This window comes from Chanos chanos, chromosome 2 (assembly GCF_902362185.1).
Source record: "Chanos chanos chromosome 2, fChaCha1.1, whole genome shotgun sequence".
Classification (NCBI taxonomy): domain Eukaryota; kingdom Metazoa; phylum Chordata; class Actinopteri; order Gonorynchiformes; family Chanidae; genus Chanos; species Chanos chanos.
In genome coordinates, this window is record NC_044496.1 from 35930931 (window position 1) to 35953337 (window position 22407).

The 22407-nt window shown below is 42.1% G+C and overlaps 1 protein-coding gene across 1 annotated transcript; it reads right to left on the reverse strand.

Moving 5' to 3' along the window:
• Positions 1–496: 496 nt before the first annotated feature.
• Positions 497–19789, reverse strand: hcn4l (hyperpolarization activated cyclic nucleotide-gated potassium channel 4l). The gene is made up of 8 exons (XM_030765894.1): positions 19125–19789; positions 11014–11437; positions 10182–10343; positions 8986–9204; positions 6018–6164; positions 5390–5630; positions 2463–2627; positions 497–2022 (listed from the first exon to the last, which is right to left on the reverse strand). The coding sequence occupies exons 1-8, from the start codon at positions 19787–19789 to the stop codon at positions 497–499; spliced, it is 3549 nt and encodes a 1182-aa protein (XP_030621754.1).
• Between the last annotated feature and the right edge of the window lie 2618 nt (positions 19790–22407).

Genomic DNA, 22407 nt, shown 5'->3' on the forward strand with positions numbered 1-22407 from the left:
GCAGATGATGACAGACTGATGCGCTACAATAATAGTGAGATTAATACTCTATTTTATTACTCTGCTTTGCAGTTCATGACACATTTTCTATGTTTAAACTGTCAAAATGAATTAACCTTTATTGGATGAGGATTATATGCAAATTCCCTTCCAGCATTGCTACAGAGATCAGATTTTTGGAAACCGCTACTTGTTGCATACCTTAACACAACTTCACTTTTTAATATTGCCAAAAAGTTGTCGAAAGAACTTGGAAGACAAATTCAGATGGTTGGGATGCTGCCAAACAATCATACATTCACCAAGTAGCTTAATTCAGCTTATGTCCTTTTATCCGTTCATAGCCATCTATTCACTCATTTGGCATTACAAAATGGAAAAAATTCATTGCACTAACATGAGTAAGCGTACACCCTCCTTTGGAAGGAAACTCTTATTTTCTTAAACAGTTGACAGAAAACGCACTCCATGCCTCACAGGAGGGTGTGATCCAACCTCACAAATTTGATGGAAGTTTCGGATGAAAGCGCTCGACCCCTGGCGTCCCTGGGGTAGACCTGTCCCCGGTGGGAGGGGCGGGTGAACTGCCTCGCGAGAGAGTTTGAGCTATAGATGCTTGTGAAGTCTGTCTCGATAACGTCACATGACCAGGTATAGAGCTGAACGGTTTGCTAACGGGAGTCGGAGATGAGTGAGGGGAGAAGTACGTCCCGGACATCCCATGGGGATGACCTGGGGCATGTGCCCCCTGCCCCACGCCCTTTGACCCCTCTTGAGGTCGAGAGGAAGCGTGAGACCTGGATATGGTGCTGATGTCCTGAGAGGCAAGGTCAGAGGATGAACCTGCTCTCTCTCTGCCGTGAGACGGTGGTGGGTACAGAGTCTGCGGGGTTAGAAGCGAAATTGGGGATCCATGAGCACTGGACGGTTGACTGTGAATGGAAGTCCTTGCTCGTTCTGTGGTGGGGCTCTGGGCGGTGGGGGTCAAGGCTGGTGGAGTGCTGCTTGGAGAAGGGTTTCCTGATCCGTACTGGGCCAATGAGGCCAGAGCAGATGGTTCAGGAGACAGGCCTGGCTGTTGACCTGTTTGAATGTGCTGCGTCTGGAACTTGGAGACCGGCTGCTGCTGTGGCGGGTGCCATGGTGATCCGGTGGACGGAGACCGAGATGGAGCCAGGTTCTGAGTGGTCCTGCCCGAGTGAGTCGACTCCAGATTGGGTTTGGCTGGCGGAGGAATTGGCTTAGAAGACTGCAGCTGCGTTAGTATGGGGTTGACGGAGCTGGCGATCAATGGGGTGATGCTTGAGGCTGAGGGCACTGCCAATTGAGCAGCGACTGTTCCTGCTGCCCCCTGCTGGAAGAACCCCGGTAGTGGAGCTATGGCGCTGGAGAAGGAGGACTGCGGCTGGGGATGAAGCTGTGCTATACTGGAGTCTCTAGAGCTGTAAATGGAGGAAGGGTATCGCTTTGGAGGCACTGATGCCTCACTAATGGTGGAGGAGGTGGTGGTTATGGTGGTTGTGGTGCTGGAAGGTAGACAGCTGGAGGCAGCAGGTTGAGTGGCAGGGGAAGTGGCTGGCTGCTTGGCTCTTACCGAGTCCAAGATGGGGGTCTCCACACTGGAGCTTGTCCCAGAGGTGGAACCACCAAACGGGGTGCTAAAAGAGAACCTCTTCAAGTGGCCAGAAGGTTCTTTAAGAGAACCCAGCACAGGCACAGGGGGTCGAAACAGAGTGTGGGGTAGATTGGGGTGGCGTGTCAATGCGATGGCCACGGAACTGGTGGCAGCAGCAGCTTGGAGGGGAGCTTGTATGAGCGGGGCCCAGATGACTGGAGTGTGAGAGGATGGAGCAGGGGTTGAAGAGGGACCCGTGTTTGGAGGCGTGGTAGTCAGATGTGCGCAGTGAGCCATGTATCTGTCATGCTGGACGATCTGCTGGATGATTTCATGCTCCTGGTAGTTGAGCACTCCTGAGTTGAGATCCCGCTGGACCTTGTGCTGGAGGACAGAGTTCCTCTTCCCTGTAAACACCACCACGGAGTGGGAGAGAGCAGATGATGAACCGATGAATTAAAATAGTCACAAGGCCTCGTTAACAGGAGACACAGTACTGCAATGTTTCACAACTGAACCAACTTCAAATTTTTTGTTTTACCACACCTCAATGATGACTTCATGAAAGGCTACATTGAATACACCCTCAGATGTTCTATACTAGATTAATATAGATTCTGACATTATTGTTTTTACCATTGACTTGTTCATTATCCATTTCATTCCTTTCAAATGATCATAAAACTAAAAGAAAGCAAGAGGCTACAATAACCAGAAGACTGGTCGAAATTCACTGACTTCAGGCAACTCACAATAGAGAAGGGAAGTCCAGTTTTAATTCTTCAATTACTCCCTCTCATTATGGTGTTTCAGGAGGCAAAATCATGGTTTTACAGTCTACTCTCACCTATGCGGTCCAAGCGGTCCAGGGCTACTGTCTCAAAGGCTCGGCGCATCATGGGGTATTCTTCCAGAACCTCGTTAAAGTGGTCCACAGAGAGTGAGTACAGTCGACAGTATGTCTCTGCCCTTACGCTGGCCGTTCTCCTGCCTCGTGTCAACAGACATATCTCTGCAAACAGTGTATACATCGTACAGTAAGCTTCCATAATAGGATCAGCAACCCACGGACAGCAGTAGGTCCTATTCATTTTACATAATGCAAACCGCGCAGCATGTGCACAGATCTGATTCACATACATTCATTTCTTTTGGTCTTGAGGGACCATGAACTGTTCTTAACATCATCATCAAGCATGGGAGTGGCAGTAAGTCAACTACAGGAGCATTTCTGTTCGAACTGTAATGTTTTGTCCATTAAAACCAACACTCAGCACTAGAAAATCATGCTCAAAATAATCAGCATCCTGAACAGCCTCAAAATTTTTTACAGACAAATAGCACTCACAAGTACATTAAAACTGGTATAAAAACAAAACACAACGAGAGCCCAGTTAATGCACGAAGGATCATTAAAAAAAAAAAAATATATATATATATATATATATATATATATATATATATATATATATATGTGTGTGTGTGTGTGTGTGTGTGTGTGTGTGTGTGTGTGTGTATGTATATATATATATATATATATATATATATATTTCCACAGAATGGTTTAGAGTTAGCTAAACCATAACTGTAACTGAGCTAAACTGTATATTCCATTAAACAACATGGCAAAGAATACACCAGTAAAAATGGAAGCTTTTTGTGTGATCCCTAATCCACAAAAGAAGGTCTAAAATGCCATTTATCAGTTAAGAGTTTTGATTCAACATCATCTGTCATGACAGATCACAGAGTAATACTCCATTTGAAGAGCAGAAGAGACTTTTAAATGACATGCAAAACAGGCTAAACAGCCCTAGCTGTAAGAACAATCCAGCAACTACATAATATCCTGACTAAGGTCCTCTCTTAACCCTCATTCCCAACAGATGCTGCAGCATGACTCCTCAATATCAATTCAGCTGATCCCAGAAAACAAAAATACCCCACACAGAATGCTACAAACACCAAATGGTTCAGGCAAAAAACATAAGATAACAAACCATGTTAATATAATACGGTTGTCTTTTTTTCTTTAACACAGTTTGGTATCTAGCCTGTGCTCCAACTATAATAAATAGTGTTGATTCATAGGCAGTGTATAATTGTTGAATAAAAATACAATAGGGACATAAACATGGTGCCCTCATGGCCCTGAACCAAGAGAAGTGGGGATATTGGGATAAAACAGAATGAGGGACAGACAGAGAGAGAGAGAGAGAGAGAGAGAGAGAGAGAGAGAGAGAGAGGATTATTCTCTACAGCCATCACGGACACAGCCATAAACAACACCGTCCTGCAGCCTTTCCACCAGGGCACGCTCTCAGCTGCTCTCTCTCTCTTACACACATACACACGCAGAATGAGAGGATGAAGCAGGGAATGTGGGGGTGGGGGTAGAGGGAGCAAAAGAGAGAAAGCAATGGGAGGATGGGAATGAGAGATAGAGAGAGAGAGAGAGAGCGAAATGGACACAGAGCTGAATGAGCTCTGAATAGGCTGTTCCTCTTTGTTTTCTCTCTGTAAAATGCAGAGAGAGAAAAAGAGAGAGAGAGAGAGAGAGAGAGAGGGTTTATGGGAGGAGAGATTATGGGTAGCTTGTTGAACATGTAATGACCTCAAATGAGCACAGGCAGAAGGAAAGGGGGTTTTGGCAAATATGACGACTTTTTCTCCTTCAGTAAATCTGGTGCTTTCTGATAACACTGTCTACTTAGCTGTGATTCTGAGACTGCAAATGAGGGTGAATATGAGTTTGAAATGCCTTAGAGTGCTGAAAAAATTGTCCTCAATGTCTCATTCCCTTTTTGCCTGAACCTAAACATCAGCAGGGCATCAAATTGCGGCTCACTCTAACTATTCTACAAGCTACTCGTAAGCTGCTACCTAACGCATCTTATGCATGCACACAAACACCCCCACAGACAGACAGTTTTGTTTGTACTGGTATCATTTCCTTCTCACAAGAAGACTATAAACAATGTGTGAGTTGCCATGGTGATCACCTGCGGGGAACAGCTTTGGAATCACACGGCTTTATCCCAGCACTCCTCTATCAACGCTTTGTCACTTCTCTCCCTTGTTCTTCTCTTCGCATGTTAAAGTCAGTGGAACGTCCCACTGTGCAACAGTTTCCAGAAATTAATTTCATGAATGGCTAACTGGGGTTGGGTGAAGGATTTCCCCAGACTCCCCTAGGTGTTCATTCTCTGCTTCTCAATTCCCCTGAGGGGCACCTGATAAGAGTGCTGTAGCCAACAGGAGAAATTCAAATGCTGCTAATCACAGAACCACTGGTAAAGTCACAGTCAACCAGTTATTTAGCTTATCAAACCGCTTCTCTTAAAGTTCACAACACAGCAGTACCCTATCTCAACACCCTCAAGACAAAGCCGCAAACAGGGAACACTAATAAGATATTCTGCTAGTCTCTCAGAGCTACAAACAGGGAGATTAAGGCAGCAATGTTTAAAGGATGTTCCTAGAATGCTTTCTCACAACAATGTCCGGACATCCTTTGCACTTAATATTCTTAGAACAACTGTGTGAATGGCAAAAGAATCATTATTACAAAAACATTCCTCCAGCAAAACTCCAAAATTCCACCAGAATTTTGCTTCCATAACATTCCCAACATTCTGGTATGACCCCCAGAACTAAAATCATTAGCTGGAAACCACTGCTAGCCATATTAATATGGATTTATATCTCATTCTTAATTAACCTTCATTCCTGGTTTGCTCTCCAGTAACAACCCCAGCCTGTGAGATATCTCACCTCCAAAGTAAGAGCCATCAGAGATCTTTGTCTCCTTGTTTCCCTTGGTCAGAACGGTCAAGACCCCATGCTGGATGAAGTACATTTTCTTGCCAACCGTGCCCTCCCTGATGATGTAATCTCCTGGTTGGAAGACCTCGAAACGTAGCTTGGTCAACATGGAGGTCACAAAGTTTGGGTCTGCATTAGCGAACAGGGGCATGGTAGCCACCAGCTTTCGACAGTTAAAACTAATGATCTCCTGAGAAAATGAAGAAAAGACAAAGGACAAAATGACAGAGGAGAGATTGGCCAGGCAGAGCGGACAACAGATAAATGCATTTTACAGAGACTCTAGCATTACTCAGCCAAGAGAGATCTTTAATATCAACTACAAAATGTGTGGTGTAATTAAAAACTGTGTGTTACAAAGCAGTGGAAGTGAAATCTTCCCAAACAAGGGAAAACTCCCAAGACACTTATTCTTATTAATTTAGTGCCAAATGCTACCACAGCACTGTTCCCATGGTATAAAAACAGAAAATCTGTTATTGAGACAGTGAATGGAAGCAATTCTCACATAATGGTGGGATTTGTCTCTGAGCTTAGCTTAGCTTTTTTTTTTGGCAGGAATGTAATATAAAGCTACCTCTCTGAGTGGTTCGTTCAGTTCCCCGAGAATACTCTCTTCGTCAAACATCTTGCCCTGGTAGCGGTGCTCATAGTAGTCATGGATCCTCTGACGCATGTCTGCAGGCAGCTTATGGAAGGACATGTACTGCTCCACCTGTTTATACTGCACAAGTACAGATCAGAGACTGCTGTCAGTCTCATTATAACTGCGTCCCAGTGGAAACAAACAACCAAAACATAATCATCATCAGAGAAAATGTTGGCGGTGAGCAAACAAAGACATAAGGACAGGAGAGTTTTTGCGTTGTTGCATAGCTTAACAATGGCTAGACAGTGGTCATTAGCTTCTTTGAAAAAACAATGAAACCAAATCACAATCAAGTGACATAATTTTTATTCTTCCTATGTTATTTCTACACAAAGTTTGCTATGAATCTTAACGGATTTCTCAAATTAAAAAAGATTCTGATTTTCTAATTTTCTTTCATCTCAAACTATGAACCACTGCATCTGACTTGAAAATGGACATTTTGTCTTGATGGAGTTTATATGGCCTCCTCTCTTCTCTCTCTGCCTCTTTGATTTTATTTAATTCATATCTCTGAGCAAGATGTGGAGTGCAAGCACAACAATGAATGTGAGATGACCAGGAGGCTTTAGCATCATGCCCCCCTTTCTCTCTCTCTCTCTCTCTCTCTCTCTCCCCTTCACCACATGTTAATTCTGCTGCTATGTAAGCTCTGTCCATTCACCAGAGCAGGAGACAGTCTGCTGGGTTTGTGCACAAGTCACTGTTTCTCTGGCCACTCTCTTTATTGACATAGTCAAGGGCAGGGAACAAAGACACTGAAGATGACTCCAAACGACAGAGACTAATGTTACAGAGAGGCACGCTGAGCACTCTGAGGAGCATGGGATAAGAACAGAGAGACACTGTGAGCAACATTAGATGAGCACAGAGACACTGTGAGCAACATTAGATGAGCACAGAGACACTGTGAGCAACACTAGATGAGCACAGAGAGACACTGTGAAGAGCAGTAGATGAGCACAGAAACTGTGAAGAGCAGTGAATAAGCGCAGAGAGACACTGTGAAGAGCAGTGAATAAGCACAGAGAAACACTGTGAAGAGGACTGAATGAGCACAGAGAAACACTGTGAAGAGGACTGAATGAGCACAGAGAAACACTGTAAAGAGCAAAAAGAGTGCAGAAAGACACAGTGAAAAGCAGTGACACTAAACTGTAAAATGGTGTCACTGGAATTACTGGAATCTTGTTTCAGGAAATAAATGTGGCCCTTTTCAAAAGTGGATATGCACGTTACTATACAGAAATATAGTCTTGTCTTTTTTTCCTCTTCTTCATGACCTGTTCCCTTCCCTCCCCCTGTCTCTCATGATTGTCTTAGGTTTAGTGTGGCAATGTGTACAGATGTCCTCACAATCAGTCATTGTATGGGTCTTTTGGTATGTTTGTTTTTTTGTTTATTTATGAGGAGCAAAAAGCTGTTTTTGCACAGTATTTTTATGCTGTAAAGGTGGTAGTTGACAAGGGACAGATTTACCATTTTAAGGAGGGAGGTTTGAGGCTGTACTGTCTCAAAAAGGAGAAAGGGTCTTAAATATGATCTCTCATTTCTGAGACCACCCATAAAAACTGCCAGTAGTGATCCGCTCCAAAAAAGCAGTGTACCAGATGCTAAAAATGCAAAGCAAAGTCATTAAACTACCACACTAACATAATGTATGTTGTAATTTCATACATGACTGCTCATAAACATATCTGACAAAGAAGTAAACCGAGTTTAACTTCCTTTTTTATCAGTAGTTGTCCAGCTATCTCGGCTGAGGTTTAGAAACCGAATGAGGTGTAGCCATGGGACCACAGGGCCCATGGTCTTAAGACATGTTCTCTTTTTTCTAATTCATTTCATGATTATTAAAATATTGTCAACAGTTCAACTCCAGTCCTGTTTTCATCTCAAGGTGAATTAGATTTTTCAACAGTGTCCCTTTAACTGGTGTCACATATTTATAAATCACCACATGGACATAAATCCAAATTTGACTTTTTTTCCCCTATGTCTTTACTTCGGACAAACTTCTTTTCAAAGAAAAAGCTTTTTAAGGCCGAATTAAAAGGCTGAATCCTCACTTGAACATTTTGCATCAATAAAACTGTCTTCTACCAACAATACCATGTTTCCATGGTAACCTCAGTAGGGCTGAATTGACTTCAGTCTTTCGACACACCAGAGGTCAAAGCCCTCAAATCTTGTCCTTATTCAAATGGCAACAGTTCAATTAGCACTCCAGTAGACCTAACAAAGGACGCAAACAGGCTCTATTGATTAGCTCACAGTGGATATGGGCAATTACATTCTTTGAGTCCTCTGCCCACTCTCTATCATATATATATCAGCTCTCTTTTTCACTCAGACACTCTCTCTCTGTCTTTGTCTTTTCCTTCTCTCATACTCGTTCATACAAGGTTGTGGGTAGATTTACTGTCTCAGGAGATCTAGTCGAACAAGTATTTACTTAGGATATTTACAATTGTTGTCCTCGCGTGTAAAATTTACTCAGGCTGCCTTTTGGTTCCCAAGGCACTCATTTTAGAGTTATTCTACAACCATTCTACATCATACAGTGTAGCAGTTCCTCACAAAAAAGCAGCTGCTATTCAGTTTTTTCATAATTACATTTACTCTGGTGAATGTTGATAATGTTGACACAAAAAAGTGTCTATATAATGTTTACTCCGCACTTTACTATAATGTAAAAATTCTCGCTAACAAATTTGTCCTTTGTACTGCTTTTTCATTAAGAATATCTTATCTTTCAAACTGAGAATATATGAAACTTTTGAATTTAAATGCAGTTTGCTCACATTAAAATAACAATCATAAAGACACTCAACCCAAGGACCCTTGGTTTTGTTTTTCTTTCTCGACATTCACACACACTTCCTCCTGTGCTAACCTTCTCCTGGTACTGCCTCCGTGATGAGTCCAGTGACTGAATGAGGGCGGTGGCATGGCCCACAAACATGGCATAGCAGGTGGCGCCCACGATCATGCTGAGGATGGTCAGCCACACGTCCGTCATGCCCACTGGTGGGTACATGCCATACCCAATACACAGCATATGACTCATAGCCTTAAACAGGGCGTAGGAGTACTGCTGACCCCAAGTGTCGTTCTGCATGAGAGAAACAGAGATAGAGAGAGATAGAGAGAGCGAGAGAGAGAGAGAGAGAGAGAGAGAGAGAGAGATAGCAGAGGAGGGGGAGTAGTGAAGAAAACAAGGGAGAGACTCAGTGACAGAGAATAAGACATAGGAAGGTAGGGACAAAAAGAACAAAAACAGAAAAAAAAGAAGAATTACAGAGAGAGAGAGAGAGAGAGAGAGAGAGAGAGAGAGAGAGAGAGAGGCAGGCAAAAGGGGGAAAGGGTTGAATAACATAGAGAAATGGGGAAAGGATATATGGGAGAAAAACAAGAGAGAGAGAGAGAGAGAGAGATTGTGAGTGAGACTGAAAAAGTGACAACGAGTTGGTTGCTCTGACACGGCTCCAGCAGAGACAGTGGAAAGGTTATAGAGAAGTGAAATACCATGTCTTCAGCTGACACCACAGAGGGGGGACCATTTCACATGCCACATGTGCTCTTCAGCTATTACATCAGATAAAAAAAAACACCTAGCATTTATTACAGGTGGAAATGTCAGCATGACTCTGATATAGATCACTTCATATCTGCAATTAATTTTCCACAGTGTTTTAACAGACATGTAAGACCTGTATAAAAATTCATATAAAAGCCCATGTGTGAAATGTAGGTAGAAAAAATATATCCAAACAAGACAGCAGGACTAATATGGGCATTACTGAAAAGAGAGGTTTTAATATGTTACTCAGGTGCTCAATTAAAGAGTGAATATCTTCATATTTAAGGGAATCCTTAAAAAGATTGATCAGGATCAAAAGAGTTTCACGTGGTATTCCAAGTTGTGCAGTGGACTTGGTGTTGGGGACAAAAAAACGAGCAAGATGCCTGTGGAACCACCATTATGACATAACATTGTTATTATGCTCAGCACTCAGTTACACCAAAGCTGAAAGACTGGACAGCCCATCGAGCCCGATTTTGACAAGGTCACTTTCTAGCAACACTTACCACCATCTTGTTTTTGGAGACCCAACAGTCAGAGGGAAAATCCTGCAGCATGGGAACCAGAAACTGCAAACAGCCATCCCAGTGACAAAGCAGCAGCATCATCCCAATCAAATTGACTATCCGAACCATTGCACTCGCCAGGTCATAGGTCATGTGGAAAATCTAGGCATGGGGGTTGGGGCAGGGTGGGGTGGGGTTGGAGGTGGAGGCGGGCAGGGGATTGGGATGACAGAACATAGGTCATATTTAATGTCTGATCTAAGCTCCATACTGGACAGCACTCTTAATCTTCCGTAGGATGAAAGAGGATGGATGTTAAGTTATGTAACAAATGCAATAGCTTTTTTTTTTAGTTTTGCTAATGTCACTAATGGTCCACTGAAATCAGTCACACAATAGAAACATGGGGAGTGGTTTGCATTTAATAAGACACAAAAGACACGCTGACGCATCCTCTTATCCCCACAGGACAAAAAAGATGTGCTTAGCATGATCTGGTAATAAAAGAAATCAGTAGAGTAGAGGTAGCGTGACACCTATTGGTTCATTTATCTTTAGCATTAAAGGCTTTTAAATGAGTGTAAAACAGTGAAAAGAGCACGAATTTGGTGTCACTGCTAACAACAGCATTGGAATCAGGTTTGTCATGGTTGTCAGCACATTCTCTTGCATTTTCTTTCAAACTGAAAGGTTAAAACATGACAGAAAGACACAAAATGTAATTATGAATGTAAAATAATCTGAATATTTAGGCTCAATCATTGTTCTTTTTTTGTATGTAACCACACGTCCAAGTCATTCTAGTCAAATCCTGGTAGAGTTTTGATCGTACCTCCTCCCACTGATGAATGTAACGAATGAGCCGCGAGAGCCTGAGCAACCGTAATAGACTCAGGATCTTAGTGAAGCGGACGATACGCAGGGCTCGCGCCGTTTTATAGAAGTCGGAGTCGATCCGTGTCTCCACGATGAGAAAAATATAATCCACGGGAATGGAGGAGATGAAATCCACGGCAAACCAGCTGCGCAGGTAGCGCACCTTTATCTGCTGCGGGTCTAGGATGATCTCCGTGCTGTCCTCTTTCACGATGCCAGTGCGGAAGTTCAGTACTAGGTCGACCAGAAAAAAGGTGTCAGACAGCACGTTGAAGACGATCCAGGCTGGAGTGTGCTCGTCCTTGAAGAAGGTGATGCCCACGGGGATTATGATCAGATTCCCGACCATCAGCAGAAGCATTATCAGGTCCCAGTAGAATCTACGTACAGGACACAAGGGGATAGTGGAGAAAACTTAACACCAATTCGTTTCATGGGTTACTCATGTTATTACGTTAGAACATACAGCTAGTTACAGCATGCTATTCTGCTATTAGGGTGCTTATTTTTCGCAGTCTCACTGTAAGCAGGTATGATTATTTTAGTCTTTTCCAGCAATAGTTCACAGAGATTATGTGTCATGATGGTTCAATCTAAAGCTATAGGGGAATGTATCCCCACTGGAGTATGCTTACTGTCATCTTATCATAAAACATGAATAAGATATATGAGCTTCGGAAGAGCAACGAAGCACTCTATTGTGAAAGCTTTAAGTGGAACCTCGCAAAGAATACAGTCGCTCACCATGGGTTTTACGCAACAAGACACACAAACCAAATTTAATATAATAATACTTTCAACCACCAATATGAATTTAAATTATATGTTTATGTTGTATACGATACATATATAGGCTATTTTTCTAGTATTGAACCAAAGTTTTATCACATGCACTGAAAAAATATACATGTATATATTTCATAAGTGTATACATTTATTTTTTTTCTACCAGCATCTTCCAATGTCTACAGGGCACTCCTGGGATGCATATTCTCCTATTCATATTTGCCTCAATAACGACGCCTTGGGGAGTTCATCACAGGGTACATTGAAGGTGGTTATGGTTAAGTGCATTAAAGGTTAAATGCACTAAAATAACTCTATAATAACTTAAGTTCATCATAATAACTTCATTATTTCTCTTGTTTCGGTTAGCAAAAGCTCTCTAACGAGCTGGTAGTCGCAAGCAGCTTGGCATACAGCGTTCTGAAACTCATTTACAGATAAATAATATGTTGAGCAACTGAATGTATACTCTGGTATGTCTATAATTCAGCAGGCCTGGAGATGGTCCAAGAAACATTTGGCAAGAAAGAGTAAACTATAAACACATTAATTGTAGGTTCCTACACTCACAGGACACTAAAACAAACTTGATTTCTCGGGAGTAATATTACTTGTCACATTAGCCTTGACAGGCCTTAACGAGAGAGGGAGAGAGTGAGAGAGAGAGCAGATCGTTTATCAGTGGCGTGGCACAACACTGGTAAACGGATATCACTTTGTTCAGTCGTTCGGCTTCGGGTGTACTAAGAATTCATTTCTTAGTGTAAGTAAGTAGGAGCACATTGTTTGAAATGCAAGATGAGCCTTTGTCTTTGCTGTGTGCGGCATACCTAGCTCCATAACTAACGTTCCCCATTCATATCTTGGGAGATCGAGCTGTTTTTTCCTGTTGATATGCTCTGTACAAATTCCTGTCCATTCCTGTGTTGTAATTAACCGGCGATCGATCGTGCAGTGTTGATATACCCTATAGCGCAGTATGGATGGCAGAGGAGAAAGGTTCAGAATTCTGAAACTGTGCTAAAGGGGGAAATGCAGCCCCTAAATTAGATGATGCGGCCCATAAACATGCGTCCCAACAGAAATTCAGTTTAGAAAACAATAGGCAAAGGCATAGCACGATACCCTGCTTAAAACAGCTATTTCCTGCTTGTCTGGAAATGCAGACCAAAGGAGTCCTCAAATGAGCGAAATCGTTTTAGGTCCGTGAAGGATCTGCTCCTGTCAAAATTATGGTTAAACCACACCTAATTGTTTTTCTTTTTTCTAAAGAACCGACCTAGATCTCTCATATACCTTTCTAACTGAATTCTTGAACATATTTGAAAAGCTGGTGCGATACATCATCAGGGCCGGTGTTCTGTTAAGTTGTGCTACCTACAGCACAATCTTGGGTTACGGTAGACTCTGCTATCGATTCGCGCCATGGTAGCATTTCCCGACAATGTAGCAGAAGTTTTTTGCCCCCTCGGTTTTAACTGTTGACTAATCATAATGTACACGTTTGCCCCCTTGCAAATCTTAAATGCCCTCCAGTCATTGCACACTGCAGCCGGCCCTGTATATCATTGTGCGCTATTGGTATAGCCAATTAAATCAATCAAACAAAACATTTCCTGAGGCACTGCATTGCCACTTAAGAATAATTTTATATTTGTATTTTTATGTTTCTATATTTTCTTTATGTTTACATTTTGTAGTTATATTTTAATTCCTTCTACGTAGCTTGGTACTGCACTCTGAATCTCGTTGTACATTTACGATGACAATAAAGGTATTTGTTATACATTTACTTGTTGCTAGTATTTCAGTATTCTCAACCAATACAGACCATCTGAGACCAGTTCAACCAATACAGACCATTTGAGACCAGCAGCTTCTATCATTTTTTTTCAACTGGAACCAGACCAATACATTCCAGTAGAAATTTCTATTGGTTTTTAAATGGTTTTCTACTGGTGTTCTACTGGCTGTCTACAGGGCATTCCAGTAGAAACCAGTTATGAAACCAGTTGAATGTGTTTCAGTTTCCCTATAAAAACCAATAGGAACCAGTTAAAATTGCTATTGGTTTTTAAATGGTTTTCTATTGGTGTTCTACAGGATGTCTACTTGGATTTTCTACTGGATTTGAACTGGAATTTCCACTAGGGAATTTCCCTTGAGGAAGCAATCTACACGAAAGCTAGAATCATACTGCAGATTTTTCGAAACTTCAAAATTTACATATTAGTATAAATTAATGGTAAAAAAAATAATACATACAAAATCATAAAGAATGGAGGGGAAAACATGGAAAGTATCATGACCCCCTCTACTTCATGCTCGCGAACAGCAGAAATTCACATAACTAGAAATAAGCTTTAACTAAGATTACCCAAGATCAAACCATCTATACGAAGTGTCACTAAATCTGTCAGATTATTTCCAGACAGTTTTCAGATTATAAAGGATTTGCTATTGACATTTTCCCCTCGAACAGATGCTGCAGTGGATAGTGCAGTCATCAGTAAGAGAGGAGCGACGTTACAGAGAAAAAACCCCACACAGAAACATTTCCTGAGAAAGATCGTAGCCTATATTTATATAAGAATTATGTAATGCCTGTATAAGCTTCACGAAACACTTCATGTATGTCGGCCAGGTGTTCATAGAACAAGATGATCCTTGGTTCATGTCTAAATGACACTTTTAGATTCTGTTTTACATGATTGACATCTGCACGCCAATGTTACTTGCTACTGCCATTTCTCTTAATCTGTAATCTGTGACAGCCAACTGGACAAAGGACTGCATCTGGCATGTTCTGCGACTAAGTCTCTGACTCTGCATCTCTGCAATGAGATTTAGTCTGATTCTTGGATAACAGGGGCACAGACGCCAACCGTGTCCACTGAATCCCATGTACTATCGGGAAAAGTGACCGCAAATGGTATGAGCTAGGCGAAAAAACAGAATTTACATCAGCTGTTAACTAACAAATGTACCCAAAGTAAACTGGCTGAATATCATCATGTCCTATGCATTTGATCAACCCCAAATTCTTGATTGCACTGTTGTATTATAACGATCAGATAATGACTGCAATATATTTTGATTTTGCCATTAGGGCTTGGCACCAGGTTCAAACAAGCTATTTCTGTACAACTGTAGATCACAATACCCCATATTTACAGAAATGGATAGTGGGGAAAAAAGTCAAAATTCACTGATATGTCATTTGAAAAATAAAACGATTGTGGTATCATTCATTTTCATTGTACAACCTCAACAGGCCTTTATTTGTTACTGTAGCTGTCTTAAGGTGGCATGATTTGATTTGATTGATTGGTTTTGTTTACTGCTTACTATAGTGGTTTGAATTAATTAGGGCCTCTAGATTCTTTTGTAGTTTTCAAGTCTGTGACAGTGTGTCTCAGTCAGACAGTACATGAGCTGTTCTGCTCAAAATAGAGGGCGTTTGTCTTTGTAGACATTCTCTTAAAACATGTAGCAATGAACAAATATGTAACACAGTGTAATATTTAGCAAACATCGTAAAAAAAAAAAAGTAGGGATGGAGGGTTATGTTGTTAAGATAAAAAAAGAAATTTATGTTGAAAAAGGAAAAAGCTGGTTCATTACACATTAAACAGGATGCAAATTCTGAAAGTGTTCATACAGAGGTCTACTGGGTAATATCACATTTCCGTCAGCTGGGTTACCCCAAACCAGTGTAGGGGAGTGATTCATCAGTGAAATACATTAAATCACAAATCTGCACAAGTGAGCTCCTGCAAAGAAATACGCTTATAGCCAACAGGGGAGTCTGACATTACAGCGTAGAAAAAGGAACGCGAAGCAATTTTCTGGAGTAGGTTTTGATAGCCTTGTGATTCTGACACTTTATTTATTGAAGTTTCTGCATGACAGCTGTAATCAATGTCAAGGGACAAACAAATGCTTAACAAACAAATTCATTGTAAACATCTGTCATGTTGTCTTTCCTATATATTTCTTAAATACATTTTTAGTCTTGTGCCAGATCTTAACCATCCCAGCAAAAAAAACTAAAAAAATCAAACAAAAACAAAGTCAAAGGATAACTCTTAAAATGACTAAAATGTAGAGAGCTAAAATAAATCCCCAGCCTACTGTACTAATCGTCAACATCTGTTGTCATCCACCCGGAAAAAAAAACAAAAACGCAGCCACATTCTTGATTGTCTTTCACTGCCAGGCCCATTCCAGTGCTTTCCTGTCTCCCAAACTCTAGCCCAACACTCCTGTTGATCCCTCCCTGAAATCTGTGTCATCTCTGGGGGCAAGCCACCAACCACCATCTCCACCACCCAGATGTTTCAGCCAGGGACGGAACTGAACTCACGGCACATTTCAGGACAACTGTGGAATCACAAGCACAGCTGGAACACACACACACACACGCACACACACACATACACAAACCCCAAACCCCAAACCCTCGCTGCTATGATCAGACAGGCATAGATTAGCTTGACTCAAAAGCTGACTGTGCATATTTTGTTCCTTGCTGACCTTGTCCTTCTCTGCTGTTTATCTCACATAACTGTCCACTGTTCATTCTCACCTGTCTGGTTCATCTCACAGCTCTCGAAAGCTAAACATGCAGGATGACATGAAGATGCCCATTAGCTCTGTCATACATAGTGTTCACTACTGACTTCTCTCTGAAACTCTCCTTATCTCAAAAACACTCCTAAGATAAGAGAATCCAGCAGCTAATGCCACATGTCTGACAAACGCCACATCTCTCTGCTCAATGCATATCCCTCCACGGAGAAGGACCTACCATTATCACACTTTTGCAGTCCTGTAACCAAGTTCTCATTCTGTAAATACTTCAGAACATGCTAAAAATAAGCCCCCACCAGACCACCACAGAGCACATTAACTCCTCCCTGTAGCCAGCCGTGTGGAGAAACGCTCTTATCAGCGGGCTGGATGTGCTTTAACTTTGCCTGTCAAACCACTACCCCACTTCAACTCAATCTCTCTCTCTCTCTCTCTCTCTCTCTCTCTCTCTCTCTCTTTTCACAAACACACACACACACACACACACACACACACACACACCAGCCACTTCTTGTTACCAGCTTCTCATTAAATCCAGTTTTTCTCATTAAAGCAATAACATCTTACAAGTACCACAGCACCTGAGCATTTTTGCCTTAATCCAGCGCTAGCACTAACACTAGCACATGTGACTCTGTGCATGTGTAGAATCATGATGAGATGATGACCAAACAAGGTGTGCCAGTGCTAACACAATCACTCAGGCCTCTTGAGGCTGCAGAAATGGACTACTGAGATATTCTGCTCTAGAGAATCTCCAGTCAGTCTGTTGCTTATTCTCTCATCACTGTGATCAGACCTTCCAGCCAGACCTGGGGTCACTGTCTTCTACTAAGTCACGTAATCAGTAAATGGAGCTCTCTGAAAAAAGCCTGCCTATCCCTATCAGAGAGCTGTTAGGATGAGAAGGTCAAAGAGCATGAGAGAGAAGCACAGAGAGAGAGAGAGAGAGAGAGAGACTGAAAGAGAATAGGTGTCAGGAAGATTAAAAATATTAAAATATATTAATGTACACAGAGCCTTCAAAAGGTCAACAGTATCAATGCTTGTTCAGAGAAGAAGAGAGAGGGAAGGAGGTCTGGAAATGCTTTGTGAGGGTACAGGAAAAACAACAACAACAACAACAACAACAACAAAGCATTACAAATATGAAGGATCAGCTTCAACATCTTTAACTTCAGAACCCTGCTGCTGAGGGTGTTCCAAGCTCAATCTATTACCCAAAAGATGCTACAACTGGTGATATTAGATCCTTTTTTATGCAACCATTTAGCTTTTACACTGAAAATCATTGTGTTGAGATAAAGGCGTACCAACAGTCGTATATACAACTGCTTTACACTGTGCATTAAAGCACCATTATTTGCATATTATCTAGCCCACTGTGTATTCATTGGAAATGATCACAGTGTAGCTTCAACACTGTCATGTCCCTTAGCAGGGTACTTCACCCCAAGACTGTGCTTGAGCAATATGAACCTTGACTTGAAAGATTCATTTTAGTAGCTCTGGATAAGCACATTGCCTAAATGAATAATTGTAAATGTATGAACCAAAGTATTCTCAGAATGACCACAAAATCATAAATATGATTGAATTCATCTGGTCTCTAGCATGTGACACAGTCTTTAGCAACCGCACTAATCCTAAATTGTTTTGTAAAGTGATATCCAAACAAACAATGATGCAATTGTTCATGAAACCGTGCATTAATGTGAGCGTGGCTATTTGCATGGCCTGCTTGTCTTCTCTCTCCAAACCATGCTATGGCCACATGGTCCATTTCAATCAGCAGGCTATTACTATACACCCCCTTCCCCCTCCTCCCGCCTCCTCATCCACACCAGCAAAGCTCCATTAAATAAATTGTGTTGTTATAATCCTCACTGATGTTTGTTTCTTAATAATGCCCGTGATCGCATTAACCTATTTTGATTACCCCATTTCTAGGCTCCCACTAGCAGTACTCAGTTGTTGTCCTCTGATTGGGTTAGTAAGTTGGATGGATGAAGAATTGCCAGGAAGAATAAAACGACAAACAAGACAAGGAGTTCAGTGACAAAGTGTCACTAAGGGACTGTTTAGTGAAGAGAATGGAACATTTCAGCCTTTGGCTAGTTGAGATTGATCTTTCCTTGTGCCTCATCCTTTTAAAGTTTTTTTTCCCCCAAAATGAAACTAATATGATCACTTGACATCTGAGTATGCCAGAGCACTACAAAATATTGACAAAATATTCACAGTGGGGGACCACAGATACTGAGACATGAACTTGAAACCTTACAGAGGTAGGATAGCAGCTATGGTCATCTTGAGTGACTTGTTTCCACATTGAATAGCCAGCTCTAACATGGAAGAACTCTGCATCAGAGTATAGAGCAGAAGATATAAATATGACACTAGTGAAGTCTGTCCCCGAGGTTAGCATCACAGGCCTCAGTTACCATCTTAAATACTATTTCTTGTGTACCAGATTCTTCAAGGGCATGGAAAGGCCAGATGAACAAAAATGTATGTTAATAAATTCAGCCTTGAACATGAACAAAGAAGCACTGTCCTAGTTTATATTCACGGTAATTAAGTAAAGGGGGGGGGGGGGGGGGGGGGGGGGGGGGTTAGCGGAAGAATTAGTGATTAACGGACCTGTGAAGTTCGTATGTTCGGATGGATCATGTAAGTGCGTGTTACCTGAAGTCACTGTAAGGATGAATGATCCAAAATCCGGCAGATTTGACTCTCTCCTGCTCCCTCTCCACCGCTTTCTCACTCCCGAACATTCGAAGGGAGAACTTATTTACCCCTGGTTGTAGCATTGCCCCAAACTGTCTGTGCATGAAACCAGCCTGGTACAACCTCTCATCGTCCGGCATGATTTGATCCATTCCCTCTAACTTTATGAAAGTCGACTGCTCGTCAGGAGACGCTTGTCGTGCTCCATCACTGCGACCACCCTGTGCCCCTTGTCCCTCTCCGCCGCCTGGTGCCTCCGACGGACTCTCCTCCTCAGGGCTGGGATCACCTTCGGTAATAAGACGTCTTTGCTCCGCCGAATCTGACTCGGGGGCATGCCGACTGGTGATGGAAGACAGACTGCCCCTAAACCTCCGGCAGTCACCGTTGACATTGGTTTTGAAAGGCTTCCCCACATCGGTCTCCACGTCACCGCTTTTGGCTTCGCTGATACCTTTGGCACTCCCCATGGATGAGGGGGAAGGAAGATGCTTCATTCTGACACTTTTCCTCCGAGTGTCCTTGTCGCTGTCTTCTCCGTCTCCAGTCATAGCAGCTTTCTGTCCAATGTGATGTGGCAAGCTGTAGAGCCGTTTGCGCATGGAAGAATGCAACCTATCCATTGTGATCTCCAACCAAATGGAATATCACCAGGAGAAAACAAAATACACAGTCGAAATTATACAATACGAAATACATGCATATCACTTGCCTTTGTATATCCGGTCGTAAAATGTAAAAATTGGAATTAAATTATGAGCGACGCAGTTGGGTCGTCTACAAAATAAAGACAAATGAAACCCGGTCGCCTGGTTCTAAGAGTGCATCCCGTTATATCCGTATGCTATTGTAAAACCAGGACTGATTCTGTGGTCGCAGAATCAAAAGCTCATATGAGGCAGCGTCAGGATGTTGCTGGAAGACGAACGTGTCGGAGTGAGGAGACAATTTGACAAGCGCGTCAATGACAAAGCGTTGTAACCTTACAAAGTATCTTGGAGAGCAGTGATCAATGGACCACAAAACGCTATCACACTATCCGCACCAGCGTTAGCACATAACAGTGCTCTGATGTTCAAAAGCTCTCCAGTTTTGTGAATATACATGAAGACAATCTGTCACGTTGCCATAGGAGCGAGAACAGCGCATAAGCTCAACCCACCTAAACCCCTGTCTAGGGTGTTACAAGAGATGACATAGGCTAGCCAGCGCAACCAACGTGCTGATGTTTGCATTTCATCTGTAACTTGTCAAGTGGAAATGTATTTTCCATGACACAGTAATTGATAACCTCAACACAATCATGACCAAAAGACACCCTTGTTCATACGTGCATGACATGAATAATAACGGTCATCAAGTGTTCAGTCACGAGCAGTGTTAAATTAAATTGTTCTGTGGGCAAAATGGGCAAAAAATAACTGCTAGTGTCCTTCACTGTGCTTTCTGCAAGATTTGTATTTCATTGACAGTTTAGGCATTTGGAACCTTTCACAGAGGGACACATATAATGTGTCCGCTTACGATAGATGCTCAGGGTTCCAGATGAGAGGGAAAATGGGCATTCTGTGTTGTGTTAGTGTCATAGCGTACCAACTTACGTCTGCAATGGCATTAATACCTATTCAGTTGTCATTATTGTTGTGTGAAGACACATGTTGCATGATATTCATATTGCATGTAAGGGCATAACCCGAACAGCATTCTCACGGCATACGGAGGTACTGAAGGTAATTGGACTGAAAGTCATATTTTAAAACGCATTGGTGGAAGGGAAATGAATCAGTTATGGCTCTTGTTGATCACCACATATTAATTAGAGATTTCCTCTCTATATATGACAAAAACAGAAACAAAGAACATTCTTCTATAATAAGGAGTGTTAATTATATGACAGATGAACTGTGAAGAACACGGGTCAGAATCCTTGGTCACACATCGAGGAACCAACAAGACACGCATAGCTAAGGACTCATTCGTATTTGCTAGCATTTGCCTAGTATTTTTTTTTTCTGAGTGACATTTACTTTAAAAGGATTGTAGGAAGACTTCCTCTTGCACAAAGCCTTCAGAGAACAACTGATGGTGTCGTGAACAATCCTCTCACTCGTAGAAACAACCAAGCAAGTCAGATGGCGAGGTCGTGGTGTCAAGTGCTTTGAGGGGAGGGATGGTGGTAACTGAGAAAAGCTCGAGCAGCGATTATCTCTATGAGAACGCGAATGAATAGGGAAGGAGGGAGAGGGAGAGAGAGCTTATGGCTTTTCAGCTGAAAATGCGTGTGCGGCAAATGTAGCGTTTCTAGGAATTTTCTGTCACTCTGTGGTAATAAGAGCTGAGGGGAGGGGGGGGGGGCGTAAAGTGTGAAACTGTCCATAGTGTAGAATGATAGGGGTAAAAGCATGTTTTGCTCTGGAAGACAACAAACCATAAACTCTTACCTCGTACTTAAAAACGCTTCTCGAGCCCCAAACATACTTATCAGTTATAGAACGATTACAGGTTTAAGTATATTCAGGCAGAGAATCCAGTGGCTTCTGTTCCATTGGCGAGGAATAAAGAAGCAAAGCAAACTATTAAAACAGAACATCTAGTGCGGCTGATTTTGACCAAATCCCTTTCCACTGTCTTTTCCTTTCCAGTGTCCTTAGCTGAATAAATTGTAATGCGCGCTGAACTACTTGAGTAATTTGCTTCTTGGGAAATGAGGCCCCCTCGTGGTGTCTTAATGTAGACATTCCTAAATGATACCCTAAAGCCAATGTACACTGTGCGATCTTGGGTTGTCCCAGACGAAAGATGACAAAACGTGGCGATATCTTTGGCCGTGGCTCCAAAACGGTGGTCCTTCCTCGCACTGTGAGAGAGGTTCAACGATGGCCGTTGTCACGGTGTTGCGACCAAACATAGCCTGCGACAAATTCTGACAGTGTCAGAAATTTAGGATGAGCATCTCGCAATGTGATTGGTGCTACGACTTACGTCTACTAACCAACTAACTACTACATTTACTAACGCTAATGACGTTTTATTCTTGTATTCTTTATTCTTGTATTCTCGACCTGCGTCGTAGCCTACGATTCAGTAGTATCAACGTACAGTCTACATATATCAAACTTGATCTTTACTAGATCCATGTCGCACAGTGTGGCTTGCAATACACTTATAAGATTGCTTAAATCTCACAGTCTGTAGGTGCCTTTAGGCTCAGAAGATATCAAACACACACACACACACACAC

Excerpts from the sequence above, each read along its gene's own strand:
- hcn4l (XM_030765894.1), bottom strand. The coding sequence starts at position 19,789 with ATGGATAGGTTGCATTCTTCCATGCGCAAACGGCTCTACAGCTTGCCA. Across the intron at positions 9,205-10,181 it reads TCTCCAAAAACAAGATGGTG|AACGACACTTGGGGTCAGCA; the intron begins GTAAGTGTTGCT and ends TCTCTCATGCAG. Across the intron at positions 2,023-2,462 it reads GGACCGCTTGGACCGCATAG|GGAAGAGGAACTCTGTCCTC; the intron begins GTGAGAGTAGAC and ends TGGTGTTTACAG.